The sequence below is a fragment of the Polypterus senegalus genome, chromosome 2 (assembly GCF_016835505.1).
Source record: "Polypterus senegalus isolate Bchr_013 chromosome 2, ASM1683550v1, whole genome shotgun sequence".
Taxonomy (NCBI): domain Eukaryota; kingdom Metazoa; phylum Chordata; class Cladistia; order Polypteriformes; family Polypteridae; genus Polypterus; species Polypterus senegalus.
In genome coordinates this window covers 292777286-292793426 of record NC_053155.1, presented here as the reverse complement: position 1 = coordinate 292793426, position 16141 = coordinate 292777286, and the positions used below count along the sequence as shown (strand labels likewise).

General features: G+C 38.1%; 1 protein-coding gene across 15 annotated transcripts in view; it reads right to left on the bottom strand.

Moving 5' to 3' along the window:
- Positions 1 to 16141, bottom strand: part of nbeaa (neurobeachin a) — an 894135-nt gene that overhangs the window by 527069 nt on the left and 350925 nt on the right. For all 15 annotated transcript variants that reach the window (XM_039745777.1, XM_039745778.1, XM_039745781.1 and 12 more), the window contains exons 19-22: positions 13542 to 13623; positions 12468 to 12591; positions 10069 to 10261; positions 5496 to 6500 (exon numbers count right to left, since the gene is read on the bottom strand). In XM_039745777.1, the coding sequence (XP_039601711.1) occupies positions 5496 to 6500; positions 10069 to 10261; positions 12468 to 12591; positions 13542 to 13623 (1404 nt within the window). The remainder of the gene's footprint in view (positions 1 to 5495; positions 6501 to 10068; positions 10262 to 12467; positions 12592 to 13541; positions 13624 to 16141) is intronic.

The following is a 16141-nucleotide window of genomic DNA, read 5'->3' as shown; positions in this document are numbered from 1 at the left end:
TGATAGAACATATATGTCTTCTTATACTTTGTTCAAAGCATTTATGTAAAATGTTACATACATACTACTTCAGAAAATGTTTATTTAAAAGTATAACATAGAAATTCAAAAACAATTTAACAAAAAAAAAAAATCGATGAAAAGAGTGGCATGCATAATTGGACCATCTTCCAACCAAACAATTATGGGTAAAGGTACCAGGCAAATTTGAGCCCCTGACCTATGGTGTCACTGCAATGCTTATTAGGGATTTCCTCTAAATTGCCGATTTTTAGAGTGACCTAAAATGCATTATAAATAGCATTATAATATTAATAGTGTATATAATATTGAATATTGATATTCATTAAAATATTTCAAATGTCAACAGTTTTCAAAGATACAAAGCCAACAGCAATGTTTTACATACTTTTTTTTCTTTAAAGTTTAAAAGAGGTGGGATGAAACACGTAAGCCATCAACTGTGTCATTTCCCACCCACATTGTTGTGCAATGGCATTTTGTTACTTCTTAATTACTAAATATAAAAATACTGAATATATAAACTCATTTTAAACTACAGAAGCAACATTTGAGGAAAAAAGTTAGGCTTTGGGAAAAAATGGAGTGGAAATTATTGGCTTGGTGCCTAGCTTAAAGGAATACTTCATTCAAAAATCATACTTTTTCGTATTTTTTTATGTTACTTAAGCTTTGTTGTTTGCAGTGACGGACAAGAAAAAATAAACTTTTCATTTCATATTTTCATTGGGAATGGGGACTGGCATGGGGGTCAATACTAAACAACAAACTATATTAAAATGTTCATGAAAAAAATCTATTTTCCGCAGTAGCTTTCAATGTCTCAAGTATTAGATCTGTGTTGGTGCAAGCTTTCCTGATAAGTTTGTTATAATGGAATGGGTAGTAATGTTAAACTGGATCCAGCCCTGCAAACGGACCACAAACTTGCAGGGAAATCATCGGGGTTGGTGGCAGGATTGGCACTCCAGTCACCGTAAAAAACTTCACGCAGCTCTGAGACGACAGACAGGACTCCCTCTTGCTCTCCGCAGGAGTAGCTCTGCTGATGCCACCCATAGGAAGGCTGCTCGCATTGTGAAGGGGATGGGGGAAAGACCTCGGGAGCCACATCCCTGGAAGAGTCAAAACCATCGGACAGCCAATGGGGTCAGGCCTGTCAGGGATCAGAACTGGCATGGTGCAGAGGTGTCACCCGCTGCACGGCAGCACTAGGATCCCAATTTGAGGCGACCCATCTGGGTTGGCATGTGGAATGTCTTGTCTCTCCAGCATGATGATCATCTTCCTCTGCTGTCGGAGAAGCTGCATAAACTCTGCATTTCAGTGGTAGCACTCTCTGAGGTGTGCAGACCTGGGACTGGCCAGATCTCTGTAGGTAGGTGCATCTTTTATTGGTCTGGTCGCTCTGATGGCTGTCATACTTGGGGAGCAGCTGCTGCTGTAGTGGATCAGCTCCTTTCAATGGGCATATTATATGACTCAGATTATGGCACTCTCTGGGTGTCTTGTCTGTTGTCTCAGTGTATGCTCTGACCATGGTGAGTGATGTCTCAGTGAAAGAGACATTTTATTCGTAACTTTGCTCGGTGGTTGTTGGGTGCCCATAAGGTGACACTCCTCTGGTCATGGGTGACTTCACTGCCACCACTGGCACTGACAGGGCTGACTATGAGGATTGTCTCGGTCCCCATTAGTCTGGTGACCGTGGAGTCAGTGGCTCCATGTTCCTTTACGTGACTTTGCAAAAGGTTAGGGGCTGCTGGTCGCTGGATCCTGGTTCCAGCACCCTGAGCCGCATCGTTGGACTTGGTACTTCAATACTGGTGGTGCAGTGGGCAGACGCTGGAGGCTCTTTCAAAATTGCAAGGTCTACAGAAGTGCCCGGTCTGTGAATTCTGACCACAGACTTGTTGTTGCTACTCTGAAGATCCAACTTTGATGCTGTGATCTTCACAGAGTCAATGGAGGCTTTGATCAGGGCTCATTTCCAAAGGGTGGACTTGGACTGCGTGTCTGCCTGTGGGGTTGCCAACCAGGATCCCAAGCTGCTTCATTGTGTGGTGGGTGCGGCAATGTGCTGTGCCAGTGCATGCTCCCCAACCTGACCTGACCTGAAGGACAGAGGGAGACTCTGAGAGCCATGTGTTCCCCTAATAGTGGCAGCATCCGTCTGGTATGGATTCCTTTTTAATGCCTGTAGGACTGTAAGTTCTGGTGGGCACCCTATTGAGACCCTCGGGTCACACTAGAGGGAACTGTTGGGGGCAGTATCTCCTATCATATGCTGGAAGTACTCCTGGGTGTCAGTTAAAAAGGAGAGGTGTCCTAGTCAGGAGTGATATTTGAAAGGAGAAAGAGAAGGAATCGTATTTTGTTCTCCGGGAGAAGAAGTCTGTGAAAAGGTACTTTTGTTAAATAAACATAATTTATTTGAACCTGGGACTGTGTGTGTTGGTCATTGTGTATATACACATACACACACATATATAGATATAGAGAGATAGATCTTTATTTGTCCCCTGGGGAAGTTTGATTTTTTACAGAAGCTCAATAAATAAATATGAATAAATATGTATATGTATAAATTTATACATAGTGTGGCGGACAGCTGGGGCCCTTAACTGTAGAGGGCATTATCCCCCTCACAGCACTAGATGGCAGCCCCCTTGGGTTGCAATGGTGCATTGGATTCTCACAGGGCTTCATGGGAGTTGGAGTCCGGCATAGCCCTTTTGGGTTTTGTGGGTGCTGCCATTGGGTGCTAAAGGACTTTGGAGCCCTATTTTGTCAGACTTCCATCTCACCCAGAAGTGCTTCTGGACCATGCTAATGGGGCACCGGAAGTAATCCCAGGTGCAGAATAACAGAAGCCCCGTGCCACTGCTCCAAGAGTCAGTGTTGGGAGTGAGAGGATGAAGCTTGTTGGAGGAGGACTGGAGGTGGATGAAGACAGAGGGGGAGAGAGAGAGAGAAAGACAGAAGAAGAAGAGAAAACATTGCTGCATGCCTTTGTGCTTGTACACTGTGCGGTTAGGGAAGCGTTTCCCACAGAAAAATAAAAACGTCTGTTGCTGAACTTGTAGCTGCAAATGTGTGTACCAGGTTTTGATGCCCCCCTGCAGATCACAACATATATACACAATATGTATACTCACTGGCCCCTTTATTGGGTAAACCTTGCTAGTAGCAGATTGGATCCCCTTTTGCCTTCAGAACTGCTGTAATTCTTTGTGGCATAGACTCTTAACAAAGTGCTGGAAGAGATTCTAGTCCATATTAAAATGATAGCATCACACAGTTGCTGTACATCCACGATGCAAATCTACTGTTCCAGTACATCCCAACGGTGCTCTACTCAGATCTGGTGACTGTGGAGGCCCTTACAGTGAACTCATTGTCATGTTCAAAAACAGTCTGAGATAATGTGAAGTTTGTGACATGGTGTGTCATCCTGATGGAAATAGCCACTAGAAAATGGGTACACGGCGGTCATAAAGGGACAGAAATGGTAAGCAACAAGACTAGGCTTTGCCATTTAAACAATGCACAGTTGGTACTAAGGGGCCCAAAGTGTGCCAAGAAAATACAAATCTGGCCATTCTCCTCTGACTTGTTGCATAAATAAAGCATTTTCGCCCAGAAAACTGACACATACTGGATATTTTTTTCTGACCATTCTCTGTAAACCCTAGAGATGGTTATGCGTAAAAATCCCAGGTCAACTGGCCAACAACCATGCCACGTTCAAAGTCACTTGAATCACCTTTCTTCCCCATTCTGATACTCAGTTTGAACTTCAGCAGGTCGTCTTGACAATGTCTACAGGCCTAAATGCATTGAGTTTCTGTCATGTGATTGGCTGATTAGATATTTGCATTAACAAGCAGTTGAGCAAGTGTACCTAGCAGATGAGTGTGTATATATAGATATATACAGTATATAGTATATATATATATTATATTATATAGCATAGTATAAATATATACATATACATATATATATATATATATATATATATATATCTATATATATATATATATATATATACACATATATACACTATAGTCTGAACTAAAAACAAACTATACAAAGACAATTTCATTATAATGAGAAGAGATTGCATGTTATCAGCCTCACACACAAAGTAGTAAAAATTAGGCCACCTGTATCAAAAATTCAGCTCTTCTTATTATAACATACAATGAGAAAACACAAAGTTAAACAGAACAGAAAACAAAATACTTTTGCCATTGCAGATCACAAATTCCTATTTACCTTGTGGCGTGGCTTGCTCACTTGTCCTCTTCAAAAAAACGCCAAGCACTTGCTTCCTCACCTTTCATTTCTTTCTTTTTTTCATAACATTGGCCCTCTACTCCTGCCATTAAGATTCTGATCCAAACTCTATCTAGGACTCTAAGTTTAAAGACACATGTGGATAAAGATGGCTATATACTCTATGTATTGGTTCTCCTGCTTGCTATACTACACAATGTAGCTATCTCAGCTCAGATATACTGTAGATCATATGAGTACCTAGTAGCCCTAGTGTTCTCACACTGCCTCATAAAAGTTGTCTTCTATTGTGCGGTTCTTTATCTGGTTTGGAGATCTTCTGTACCAGCCTGATGGTGTCTTTCACAGATGGGCAACCATTCACATTATGCACTGTGATTATACATTTACAAACAAAAATAAGAAAAGAACTTTCATATTGGATATTGTCTTTTCAAATGTCTTTCTCAAGTAGAAAAGTTCTCTAGGCAGCTTCATTTACTGCATGTAACAATAGATAGATAGATAGATAGATAGATAGATAGATAGATAGATAGATAGATAGATAGATAGATAGATAGATAGATAGATAGATTCCCAAGGGGAAATTCACATACATAAGCAATGTGGATTTACTCTGAAAGTTTCCTAAGACTGTCAGGGATTAATTGTTAGGCCATTATAGCTACAAAAAAAGCATTATAAAAATTGCAAATTATAAGCATCACTCTACTAATAATGCCAACAGCATTCTTGAATTACTCTAACAAATTTCTCTTTATTTGGACCTTCAGCAATTAATTAAGAAAACACCTTTTTTCCAAAAACCATAAGCTGAAGAAAGCTAAATGAAAACATTTTCACGCAAATAAAGTTTGAAGAACGTTGTTAAAAAGGCAAGAGAACGACACTGGTAGAAAAACTGATACTGTTGTTGTATTAACTGTAATATAAATAAATTATCAGGAAATACAACTATTATTAGTTAATTTATGCATATTTAACATACAAATATTACAAATCACTGTTACTTTCATGATTAAAATATAAAGCCACTCATACTTAAGGTACATTACACAAAAATAAATTATACATTATTCTTCCATGACTCTCAATGTCTGAAACAGCTGTGTGAAAGATTACAAAACTAATAATTTATTAGTGGGAAGCAAATTCAATCAACTAAAAATACTTACTTGAGTGGTAGCAGTGGTCTGTATTTTCTTGATTTCTTTGTCTTTTCCATCATCAGACCTTTCTGTATCTGAAGTAGTGCTAACTGCATCTATACTGCCTGCTGTTTTGATTACAGATGGCTCACAGTCCACACCTGTATTTGGCATATCAGAAAATTCTGCCCCTCTTGAAGGATTTTCATCTTCTGTAATTGCACTGATGTCATCCAAAGTGGTTTGGATTTTGAATTCATTGCTCTCAAGAATATTTGCTGCAGATGTTAAGTCTGCACTACCTGTCATATGCGCAAGGAGTCCTAGATCATCAGCTGCACTTGTGTGAACCTGAATATCCTGGGCATTTGGCATTACAATGTCACTAGATGTCAGGTCTGAAATCAGTTTTTCCTCCTGGCTTGAAACTTTCCCAAAAAGAAATGAGGTACTGTTGTTGGTTAAGCTGTCTTTCTCATCAGCAAGCGTTATTAAGGGGCCGCTGTTTTTGTCTTCACTTTCTTTAGAAACTATACTCCCACTGACACTGCTCTTCAACTTTTCTACAGCAGCACAATACACATTGTCAAGGAGAGAGTCTACCTCCACTAAAGCACCATTTTCTGTGGTGCCTAATGTCTCTGGAGACAGATCCATATCATCAAGTTTTACTTCAGTGGCCTCCACTTTTTCAGCTTTGATGTCTACTAAAAGATCATGAACCTCAACACGAACACCAGCTGACTGCCTTTCAGAGGCCCCTAGTCCATCATCTGGTCCTTTGGTTTCTGCAAGCAAGTTCCTTGTGTCTGTGCTCACTGCATAGTCAGTCTCACTTTCTGGAGTTTGTGTCTGGGAGCTGTCATCAATTTCTCGAATTTCAATGGCTCCTTTTACTCCCGTAGATTGAGATGAAAGGCCAGAAATAGTACTAACATTTCCTTTTTTGCCCTTTTTCATGTTTTCTTCTTCCTGCCTTTGATATTCCTCATACATCTTTGCCAAATACTCCTTGTGGGCTTCATAAGTCACCTTAGAAATAATACAAATCATATTTTTAAACATATGGTAATATACAATAAATAAATTTCAGTTCCGAGAAAATTGCCACATCTAAGCAAAATCAAATAACAAAACATAACATTTTCAATTCTGCTTAATTTAGTGCCAGTTAAAAAGCTTATTTTAGTGGTATCGGGTGCAAGGAAGATCAACAAAGTCCATCACAAGATCCATGTATGCAAACACCCACACTCACAATCCAAAAAGATAATTTTGGAATTGCCAGTTCATCTAACAAGAATGCTTTTAGTGTTATGGTACACGCATTTCACTACCCGGAGGAAACTAATACACAGACATGAGGTGAATATGTAAATTCCACATGGACAGTGATCCGTATTTGGACCCTGGACGCCAGATCAACCATGCCAGCACAAAATAAAATATGTAAAAGAAAATTGTATTTATTTTCAAATACACCTCCATTCTCTAAACTCGTCTTTTCTATTTCAGGGTCATAAGGAGCCTATCTTAGTACCCTGTTGGTCTCGGACTCCTATGTAAGAGATTCCTTTAATTACCAGAGAACTACAAAGTGCTGAGGTCAATCCTGTGATATTTTCTCTGTTTAGGCATGACTGTGATGCCAAGCATGGCACTAACTGTATTATCGCATTTATTTATGAACAACAGTAGTTGTTTTGAATACCAACAAAAATAGGAGATAATAGGAGGAGTGAGAAAAGCGATTGTGTGGGATGGCTGAGATCTTTATACTGTTGGTCTTTCTAAGGCAGTAAGTATTGAATACAGCATGTCCTGAAGAAAATGTAGCTCAGTGCTGGCAATATTTTGTGCCACTTTCACTACCTTTTGCAGCGTTTTATGATCTTAAGTAAGCAGATGCTATAAAAAGATGTGATGCAGCCAAACAGAATGGACTCCACTGTGTAACTGTAAAAATTCATGAGAATCAATGGAGAATTGCAAGCTGTCCTCAGATAGATAAGATAGTAGATGAGCTGCTGGGCCTTTTTTATGAGAGTTGAAAGTGTGCTAACTTCAGTTCATCAGTGGTAGTCACAACGGTCATGCTGCCGTTCATTCAGTACATGTATAACAAGAAATGCCCAGAGAAAGCCGTTTTCTTCATGACAGTTTTAGGACAACCGTTAAACGCCATACAGTCATCTCCTTTAAGTAAATACCAACAGTACACTTAGATAGATAGATATCAGTATGCACTAACGATTCAGTTCTACTGTCTTCTTATTAGTTCTGACTGATAAGCGTTGCTTGTTAGTGTATAATATTTTTGTTTGTATGAACTGTTTTGTAATTATAATTTGAAAATTGGTGTGTTTATGGTTTCATTTAAGAATTTAAGTATGATTTGTCACTGTGCCCTACTGTGAATTGTCACTACATGCTTCTGCAATAGTTGGTCACCAACAACGGGAAGGTATAATGACAGACAGAAATAAACTGAACTGATTGTGTGCAATGCAATGCATAAACTCACTGTGCACAACTGTATATTGACAATGTTGGGTCAATTTAAAATCACCAATCACTTTAAAATGCAAGTATTGATGGGGCTGTGGAAAGCTGGAGTCCAAGTAGAAAACCAACATGAATGCAATGAAAAAACTGCAACTACTGTACACAAAAAAGTGTCCAGGCTAAGAATAAATCCAGGTCACTGGATCTGAAACTATGTCGTCTAATTAGTATTTATACATATATTCACAAGTAGGAAGGTATAAAATAACATATTAGAATTATTTTCTGGATTAAAGGGTTTCATTTGAAGATATTTCATAATCATTGGCCAGTCACTACCTTCAAGAATTCCATTAAATGATTCATTTGGAATATAAAGAATAGCAAAGAGCATTCTATTCATTTTCCTTAATTCAGATTTCATATTTATTTGGACTCTTAAAATATATCATAACTCCTCCAACATAATATAAAAACATAATTTGTTTTATAAATGAGGAGAGACCATCCAGTCCATCAAATATGTTTAATTAGCTATCCATCCATCCATCCATTATCCAACCCGCTATATCCTAACTACAGGGTCACGGGGGTCTGCTGGAGCCAATTCCAGCAAACACAAGGAGCAAGACAGGAAACAAACCCCAGGCAGGGCGCCATCCCACCACAGGGCACACATACACACCAAGCAGGGTAGGCGATGCACCCAACCTGCATGTCTTTGGACTGTGGGAGGAAACCCACGCAGACACGGGGAGAACATGCAAACTCCACGCATGGAGGACCTGGGAAGCGAACCCGGGTCTCCTAACTGTAAGGCAGCAGTGCTACAACTGCACCACCATGCTGCCCTTTAATTAAACCCAATAAATCATTTTGCCATTTAAAAAAAAAAGTTGTCAGGGTTTCCTCTATAATAAAATTACACATAATTTATATTTCACATTTCCAAGAGCTTTTGTAACAAACAAAAAGTTATAACTTTCCACCGATGTTGCTGCATACGTGATTTAAATTTACCTGACAGAATTCTAGGCAAAATACTAATGCCTTTGAAAGTTTAAAAGATCTGAATTAGACCTTCATACAGCCTTCTCTGTCCAGAACTAAAGCGAGTCAGTGGATTAAGCCCATCAGACTAACTGGTTGTTTCAGTGAACAAAAGGCCAGGGAAGAGGCTTTACAAAGAGTACCTAAAGAGAAACTGAATGTTAATTATACCATCTTCTTGTGTGATCAGAATAAATTGGACTGCTTTAAATTTACTTTGTGAAATAATTAAAGAAATGATTAGCATATAGGATCTTACTAATAAATTTGCATTTGTATATTAAATAAATATATACATGTATCCTTTGCTACATTTATCAAAACAAATTAAAAGTCACTTTTGTTTTGGTAACTGATACTATAAAATAGCATTATTTTTGGCTATATATTATGGAATAATATATTGGAATCTAATTCAAATGCAAAGTAAATTACATTTGAAATCCAGAAATGGCAATGGATCCATGAATTATGGACAGTAAAACTATATAGGATATTAAAATTACCATTTATAAGTTATTTTCCTTTGGAGGGCATTCGTTTTCTTGGGTAGCACATACGAATATAACTAAATATATGAGTAGAATAGATGAACCCACAGTAGCTGGTCAAATCCTATTATTCTAGCGTCTCCACATAAAGCTCATTACGGTGCATATATCAATAATGCTTTTAAGTAACTGGGTCCACACACTAGAGTTTCATGTGCAATAGGCTTTTTTAAATTTTCTTTGAAACTTACCCTTCACAGTTTGTCTTACTTTCACTGTTTCCAGTTGTAGAAACTTTCATATGTGCCCTTTACATAAAGGATTGTCGGAATCAAAAACAAACTGCTAAGTCATATAATTGAGATGGAAACTTTGATACATTTTTGAAAAGCATTTGGATGACATATATATTGGGAGAAATAAATAAGCTAGTGTTATTGTTCTTCTCTGCATTTCTTATAGTACCATTTTTGAAATAGAAAACTGCACATAGTTTTCCTAATGTGTACTTATACTGCACACACAAATAACAACATCAACTTGCGTATCCATACCTTTGAATGTGCAATGGAGAGTGTATCAACCCAAACTCTCCAACCTCCCCATTCATATTTTATTGCATGATACAGGAGAATCCGGAAGATATTATAGACCATTTCTGTGATCTTCTGCTCTTCAGGGTTTTTGGGATTTATGTAACCAAGAGAAAACATCCAGTCCTGCCAGACAGAACACTGAAGAAGACACCTAGAAAACGTGTCATTGAAGAGAACATTGTGTAGTCAGACAAAAAGCATAATAATCTTTGTTGAAGGAAACATTTTTTCACACACAAGTGTGTCTGCATATGTGTATGGTACCTTAAACTATGATAAATTTAGCAATTAAATAAATATTTCCCATCTTGAACTATCATACAAGAATACCGAAAATATAGTACAACAAAAGATTTGCATATTTCAAAAATCATAAAAAAATGAGTTCATAATTGCATTGTGCACTCAAATGTAACGTGAACTGACCCATCATTACTGTACATACTTTCAGGATCCTAAAACTGAAAATCTTCAGTCAATTACTAAGATTGTTTTGGGCCATGAACCTGAAATTGCTACAATACGCCAAAGAAAGCACCAAACTCAAAAATCAAAATATGTTTAGAAAAGTAACGTGCAAACTCAAAAGTGAATGCTCCTGTAGAAAGCTAGATTTCGTCCTTGGGATAAAAAAGTGTCTATCAATCTATCGATCTATTGTCGCAGGCGGCTGGGGGACCACCCGGACAGGATGCCCTGGAAGACTGGAAGGGGGCTTACACCCATCTCAGACCACATGGGGGCGACCACCCTGGTTGCTATGGGGACTCTGTAGGGGCCCGTGGTCACAGGCAGGGGGCGCCCCAATGCCTTGGGAGCCCTGGACCTCAGCACTTCCGCCACACCTGGAAGTGCTGGGGGGAAGAGAAGCGGGAACACCCGGCACTTCTGCCACACTGGGGAGTGCCAGTGGAAGACTGCTGGGGAGCACCTGGAGCACATCCGGGTGATGATAAAAGGGGCCGCCTCCCTCCATTCAGCAGCGAGAGTCGGGAGTGGAGTAGGACGGAGCTCGGGAGGAAAGGCAAGGAGGCGGCCTGAAGAGTAAGGCGTTTGAGTTGGCCTGGACTTTGGGGGTTTGTGGTGCACTTAGAACTGCATATAATGTATAATAAACGTGTGTTGGGTGACGTCAACGTGTCCGCCTGTCTGTGTCTGGCCCGGATGCCACACTATCTATCTATACAGATGCTGGAGGTGGTAATATTGATGGGGCAGTACATGTACTCTATATTAAATTGCTTCTCCAGAATTTATATAAAAAACAGATTTTTGAAAAAAGAATGTGAAATAGGTGTAATAGGGACAGATTTAGTTCCTTTGCCTCAGTGGGGGACCTGGCGGCAACAGAATAGACTATGGAATGGTTTCTCAAAATGCTTAGTTCTATATAAAGGAGTATGTGGCAAAAAGCGCACAGAGGAAATCATAGAGAAGGTAAAAGAACCCTTATTACAGATATGGCATCTCACTATGAGATGTACTGTTGCATGGTGAGGTTTGCAGAGAAAGAGTTCATTTTTAATAGCATTTGACTATTTAGGCTTGACACAGGCTGCTACAATTGTGTATTCAAATTTCTGTTTTTCACTCGTTCTGCTTTTTAGTTGCATTGTTTGAGCAAAAAACAAACAGCCAAACATGATGTAACACAACATCCTCAAATCCAAATGCATTGGGCTGGAACCGATCCCAGTAGCATCATAAGCATGCCCTGGAAAGAGTGCTAGTCCATTACAGGGTCCACTCATGCATACACACCCTCTCTCACAAGTCTAGTTTTGTTTTGTTAACTAATGTAACATTTACATCATTGTGGATGGAAGAGTATAACTAGAATATGCAGAAGAAAACCCATACAGTCAGAGAGAGCAATTGTATACTCATGAAGATTAGTAGCAACTGGGCACGGGATACAAACCTTGGGCAAGAGTCCATGAGACAGCAGAGCATACCACTGCGCAATGATTAGTTTTTAGATAATGCATAAAAGTGAATCCACTTCATTGTTTAATCAAATGGCACAGTACAGGATGACTCAGTACTCTTCTAATTTTTCATAATAATCAAAACAACATTAATGTTAATTAAAAAAAATATTAAGATTAATAAACTTGCACATTGTGTCACAGTTATTCCTTGTGTTAAAGAACAAAAACAGACAGAACTCTTAGTCTGGTTTCAGTATTCCGTTGTACAAAACAAACATAAGAAAAAAATGTTACTTTTTAATTATTTATGTGTCACACTTAATGTATGTAGGGACTGTGCTGAATACGTTACTATCAAAGACACAATATGTAACTTTGGTTAAATGTAGTAACAGATTAAAATGTAAATAATTTAGAATTACTTACCGTCTGTTCTCCCTGCTGTTACTAAACAATTTTATCATATCAGAAAGAAATAGGCGACGCACTTCCATGAGTTCTGCACCTGGGGTTGAATTTTTCAATAAGGTTGCAACCACCTTAAGGATCACTAAAAAATGACAAATTATCAAATTGTTTATAATTAAGATAAAACTAACTATAATTGAACTAGATTAACAATGAAGAAGTACAACAAAACTTTCACATAAGTACATTAAGTCATAATTAATTAACAACTTTCAAAAGGACCAGTATGAGAAAGGGTGGTTTTGTGCGTAAGTGTTCCCTATAATGGAATGGTGCCCCATCCAGGGATGGTTCCTGCCTTGAAAGAAAAGGTTCTGGCATGGGCATCAGCTTTCTGCAGCACTGAACTGGATAACAGAGTTAGATAATTGATGCATTATTTATCAAATAATTAACTAATTAAAAAGATAGTCTTTATCATCCATCAATCTAGACATTTTCTGATCCAGTTTTATCACATAAAGGGTTATGCGGTATTACTGAGTGCAAAGCAGAAACCTACCCTGAGTGTGATACAAGTTCATTGCAGGGTACACACACACACACACATACGCACACTCACTCACAGCAGGCAAATTTAGAGTAACCAATTACCCCCTACATGTCCCTCTTTGTAAAATTAATGGAAACAGAGAACACAGATAAAACCTGTGAGGACACAGGAAGAATGTGGAAACTCCACAAATATAGAAAGCAGGCTGGGGACTGAGCCCAGGTCTCTGAAACTTTGAAAAAGCAGTGCTGATCAATCTATCAATATGTATGTTCTAGCACCTTTTAAAGTCATCATCACTAAGTGCTTTACAAATCAACCATCATTAACATATCAATTAAACAAGACAATGACCAACTATAAGAACTCTTGGTGCATTATTACTAAAGTAAGAAGCCTAAAATAAATAAATGCATTAACAAATAAGCACATAAACTACTGTAGTGTTAAATCAAACAACTAATTATTAAGAGCCTACTGCAGATACAGGACTTTCTCCATTTAAAAAAGGTACATCAGTGAGCATTTGGTCTACTTACTTGGATTCTGGATTTTTACAGAAGAATCTGGCTCTGGGTGAGGCTTATGTACAACCTGAGTGCATACTTGCTCAGTTAATATCTTCAAAAAAGACAAAAAAAAGGGATAATACTACTAATTCTAGGTTATACAGATATAGTATATGTAGGTGACAACTAAATTAGGAACCTTTTTTATTTCATTTTATGACTGTTGTGTAACAAACACCTAGTAACAATTTCATTTTTTTGAAATTAATTTGCAATGAGAAACTGAACTGATTGCAAAGACACTGTCTTTAAATGATTAACAAATTATCCATCCATCTACAGATTTCTTTAACCCACTAAGCCCAATGCATAATAGATGGCATTTGAAGCCTATCCTGGCAGCATCAAGCATAAGGCAGGAATCAACTCTGGATGGGACATAAATGCATCACAGGGCACACTCATGCACATACTCATTTCCTAGGTTAGGTTTTAACACCGATTACGCAATCATGTATGCCTTAGGGAAGTGGGAAAAAGGGAAAAAACAGTGAAAATCCACACAGTCACAAAGAGAATGAACACAATTCTGCACAGACTGTGACTGGGTGCTCATTCTAACCCAGTCATTTAAAATCTTGAGGCAGCAGTGCTAACCACAAGGTTTTGACCTTGACTTTCACCATGGCCTTTTAATCTTCAAATGAATCTGGTCTTTTAGTTATTTCTTAATTTGGTAATGCATGGTAAGGCTGTATTCTGAGATTTTTACTTTTGTTTACTGTTCAATTAGACTGTATTCTCTAATGTTAAAGGTCCTTTAACCCTTATTGAATTATATTTATTTTTGCTTGTCTTATTTTATTTTCCTAGTGTTTGCATTACAGTCATTCATATTTCTTTAATTTTTGTTAATATTGTTAATTCAATTTAATTCATTCATCTTCTTCTCTTAAGAAAGGCCATTGGTTTTGAAATACCAAAGCACAACTACTGATTAGGTCTAAATTAATTGAGTCTTCCCTTCTAGGTGGTTGCAGAGCTACCACCTACTTTGAGAATCAAAATGTTAATCGTATTTCAGTAGTTTATATATATATATATATAATTTATATACAGTAAAGACCAAAAGTTTGGACACACCTCCTCATTCAATGTATTTTCTTTATTTTCATGACCATTTACATTGGTAGATTCTCACTGAAGGCATCAAAACTATGAATGAACACATGTGGAGTTATGTACTTAACAAAAAAAGGTGAAATAACTGAAAACATGTTTTATATTCTAGTTTCTTCAAAATAGCCACCGTTTGCTCTGATTACTGCTTTGCACACTCTTGCCATTCTCTCGATGAGCTTCAACAGGTTAGTCACCTGAAATGGTTTTCACTTCACAGGTGTGCCTTATCAGGGTTATTTAGTGGAATTTCTTGCTTTATCAATGGGGTTGGGACCAGCAGTTGTGTTGTGCAGAAGTCAGGTTAGTTGGACGATCATTTATTTTTCTACAGGACAATGACCCCAAACACACCTCCAGGCTGTGTAAGGGCTATTTGACCAAGAAGGAGAGTGAGGGAGTGCTGTAAATGGTCATGAAAATAAAGAAAACACTTTGAATGAGAAGGTGTGCCCAAACTTTTGGCCTGTACTGTATATATATATGCAGGATGAGGCAGAATGGACGGACATCTTTGAAATGGCTAGAATTGAAGTGACAGATGTGCGGTAGGTGGCGTTAGGTAAGTGAAGTCTTAGCATTTTTTTATTTTCTTTTTAGTTGAAGCCATGGACGACAGAACACCGCGTTTTTGCATACGACTGTTTTGTCAAGAACAACCAATCTATTACCGCAATTCAGCTTGAGTTTCGTTGCCATTTCAATATCCACAGAAATAAATCTGTTCCCGTAACACTATCCTACGTTGGGTTAAAGCACTTCATACACGAGGTACACTACTGAACAAAAGACCGCCGGGAGCTACACGAACGGCACATACCCCTGAAAATGTGGAAAGCGTACGACTAGCCCTGCTGCGCAGTCCAAGTCGATCTGCTCGGAAGCATTCTTCTGAACTTGGCCTCATTAATCGTTCGATAAGATGTATTTTGCATTTAGACCTGCATTTCCATCTCTACAAATTATCAAATGCTATCTCAATATGAACTCAAGTCTTTCAATAAATTTCTTTGTAAGAAAAATTTAACAATTTTGTGATTTTGTAAAAAACGTTCGTCCTTTCTGCCTCATCCTATATATCAATATATATATTCTGTGCTTTAATTTTATTTTAACACACTATAACTTCATATAATAAGCAGCAGACATTCTTAGCCACATTCACACATACGGTATAATAGTGTCGCATAGATCTAGAGGGATTATTTCTCCCAGCTGGAAAATCACTCAGAAGCACCCATAGACAACTGCTGAATTAAAGTGGGCTGGTTTGTTAGACTCTCAGTGTAGCAGCTCAAATTTTCACCTGAACAAGAAGATAAAGAGCTAAGCCAGTGTAACACTAGGTCTCTGTTTTCATGTTATACAAAAAAGTTACTTCACAGTAAATTATAAATAGCAAACATGACACCCTCTTCAATTTCATTTTCAACACAGCAAAAGCAGGTTTG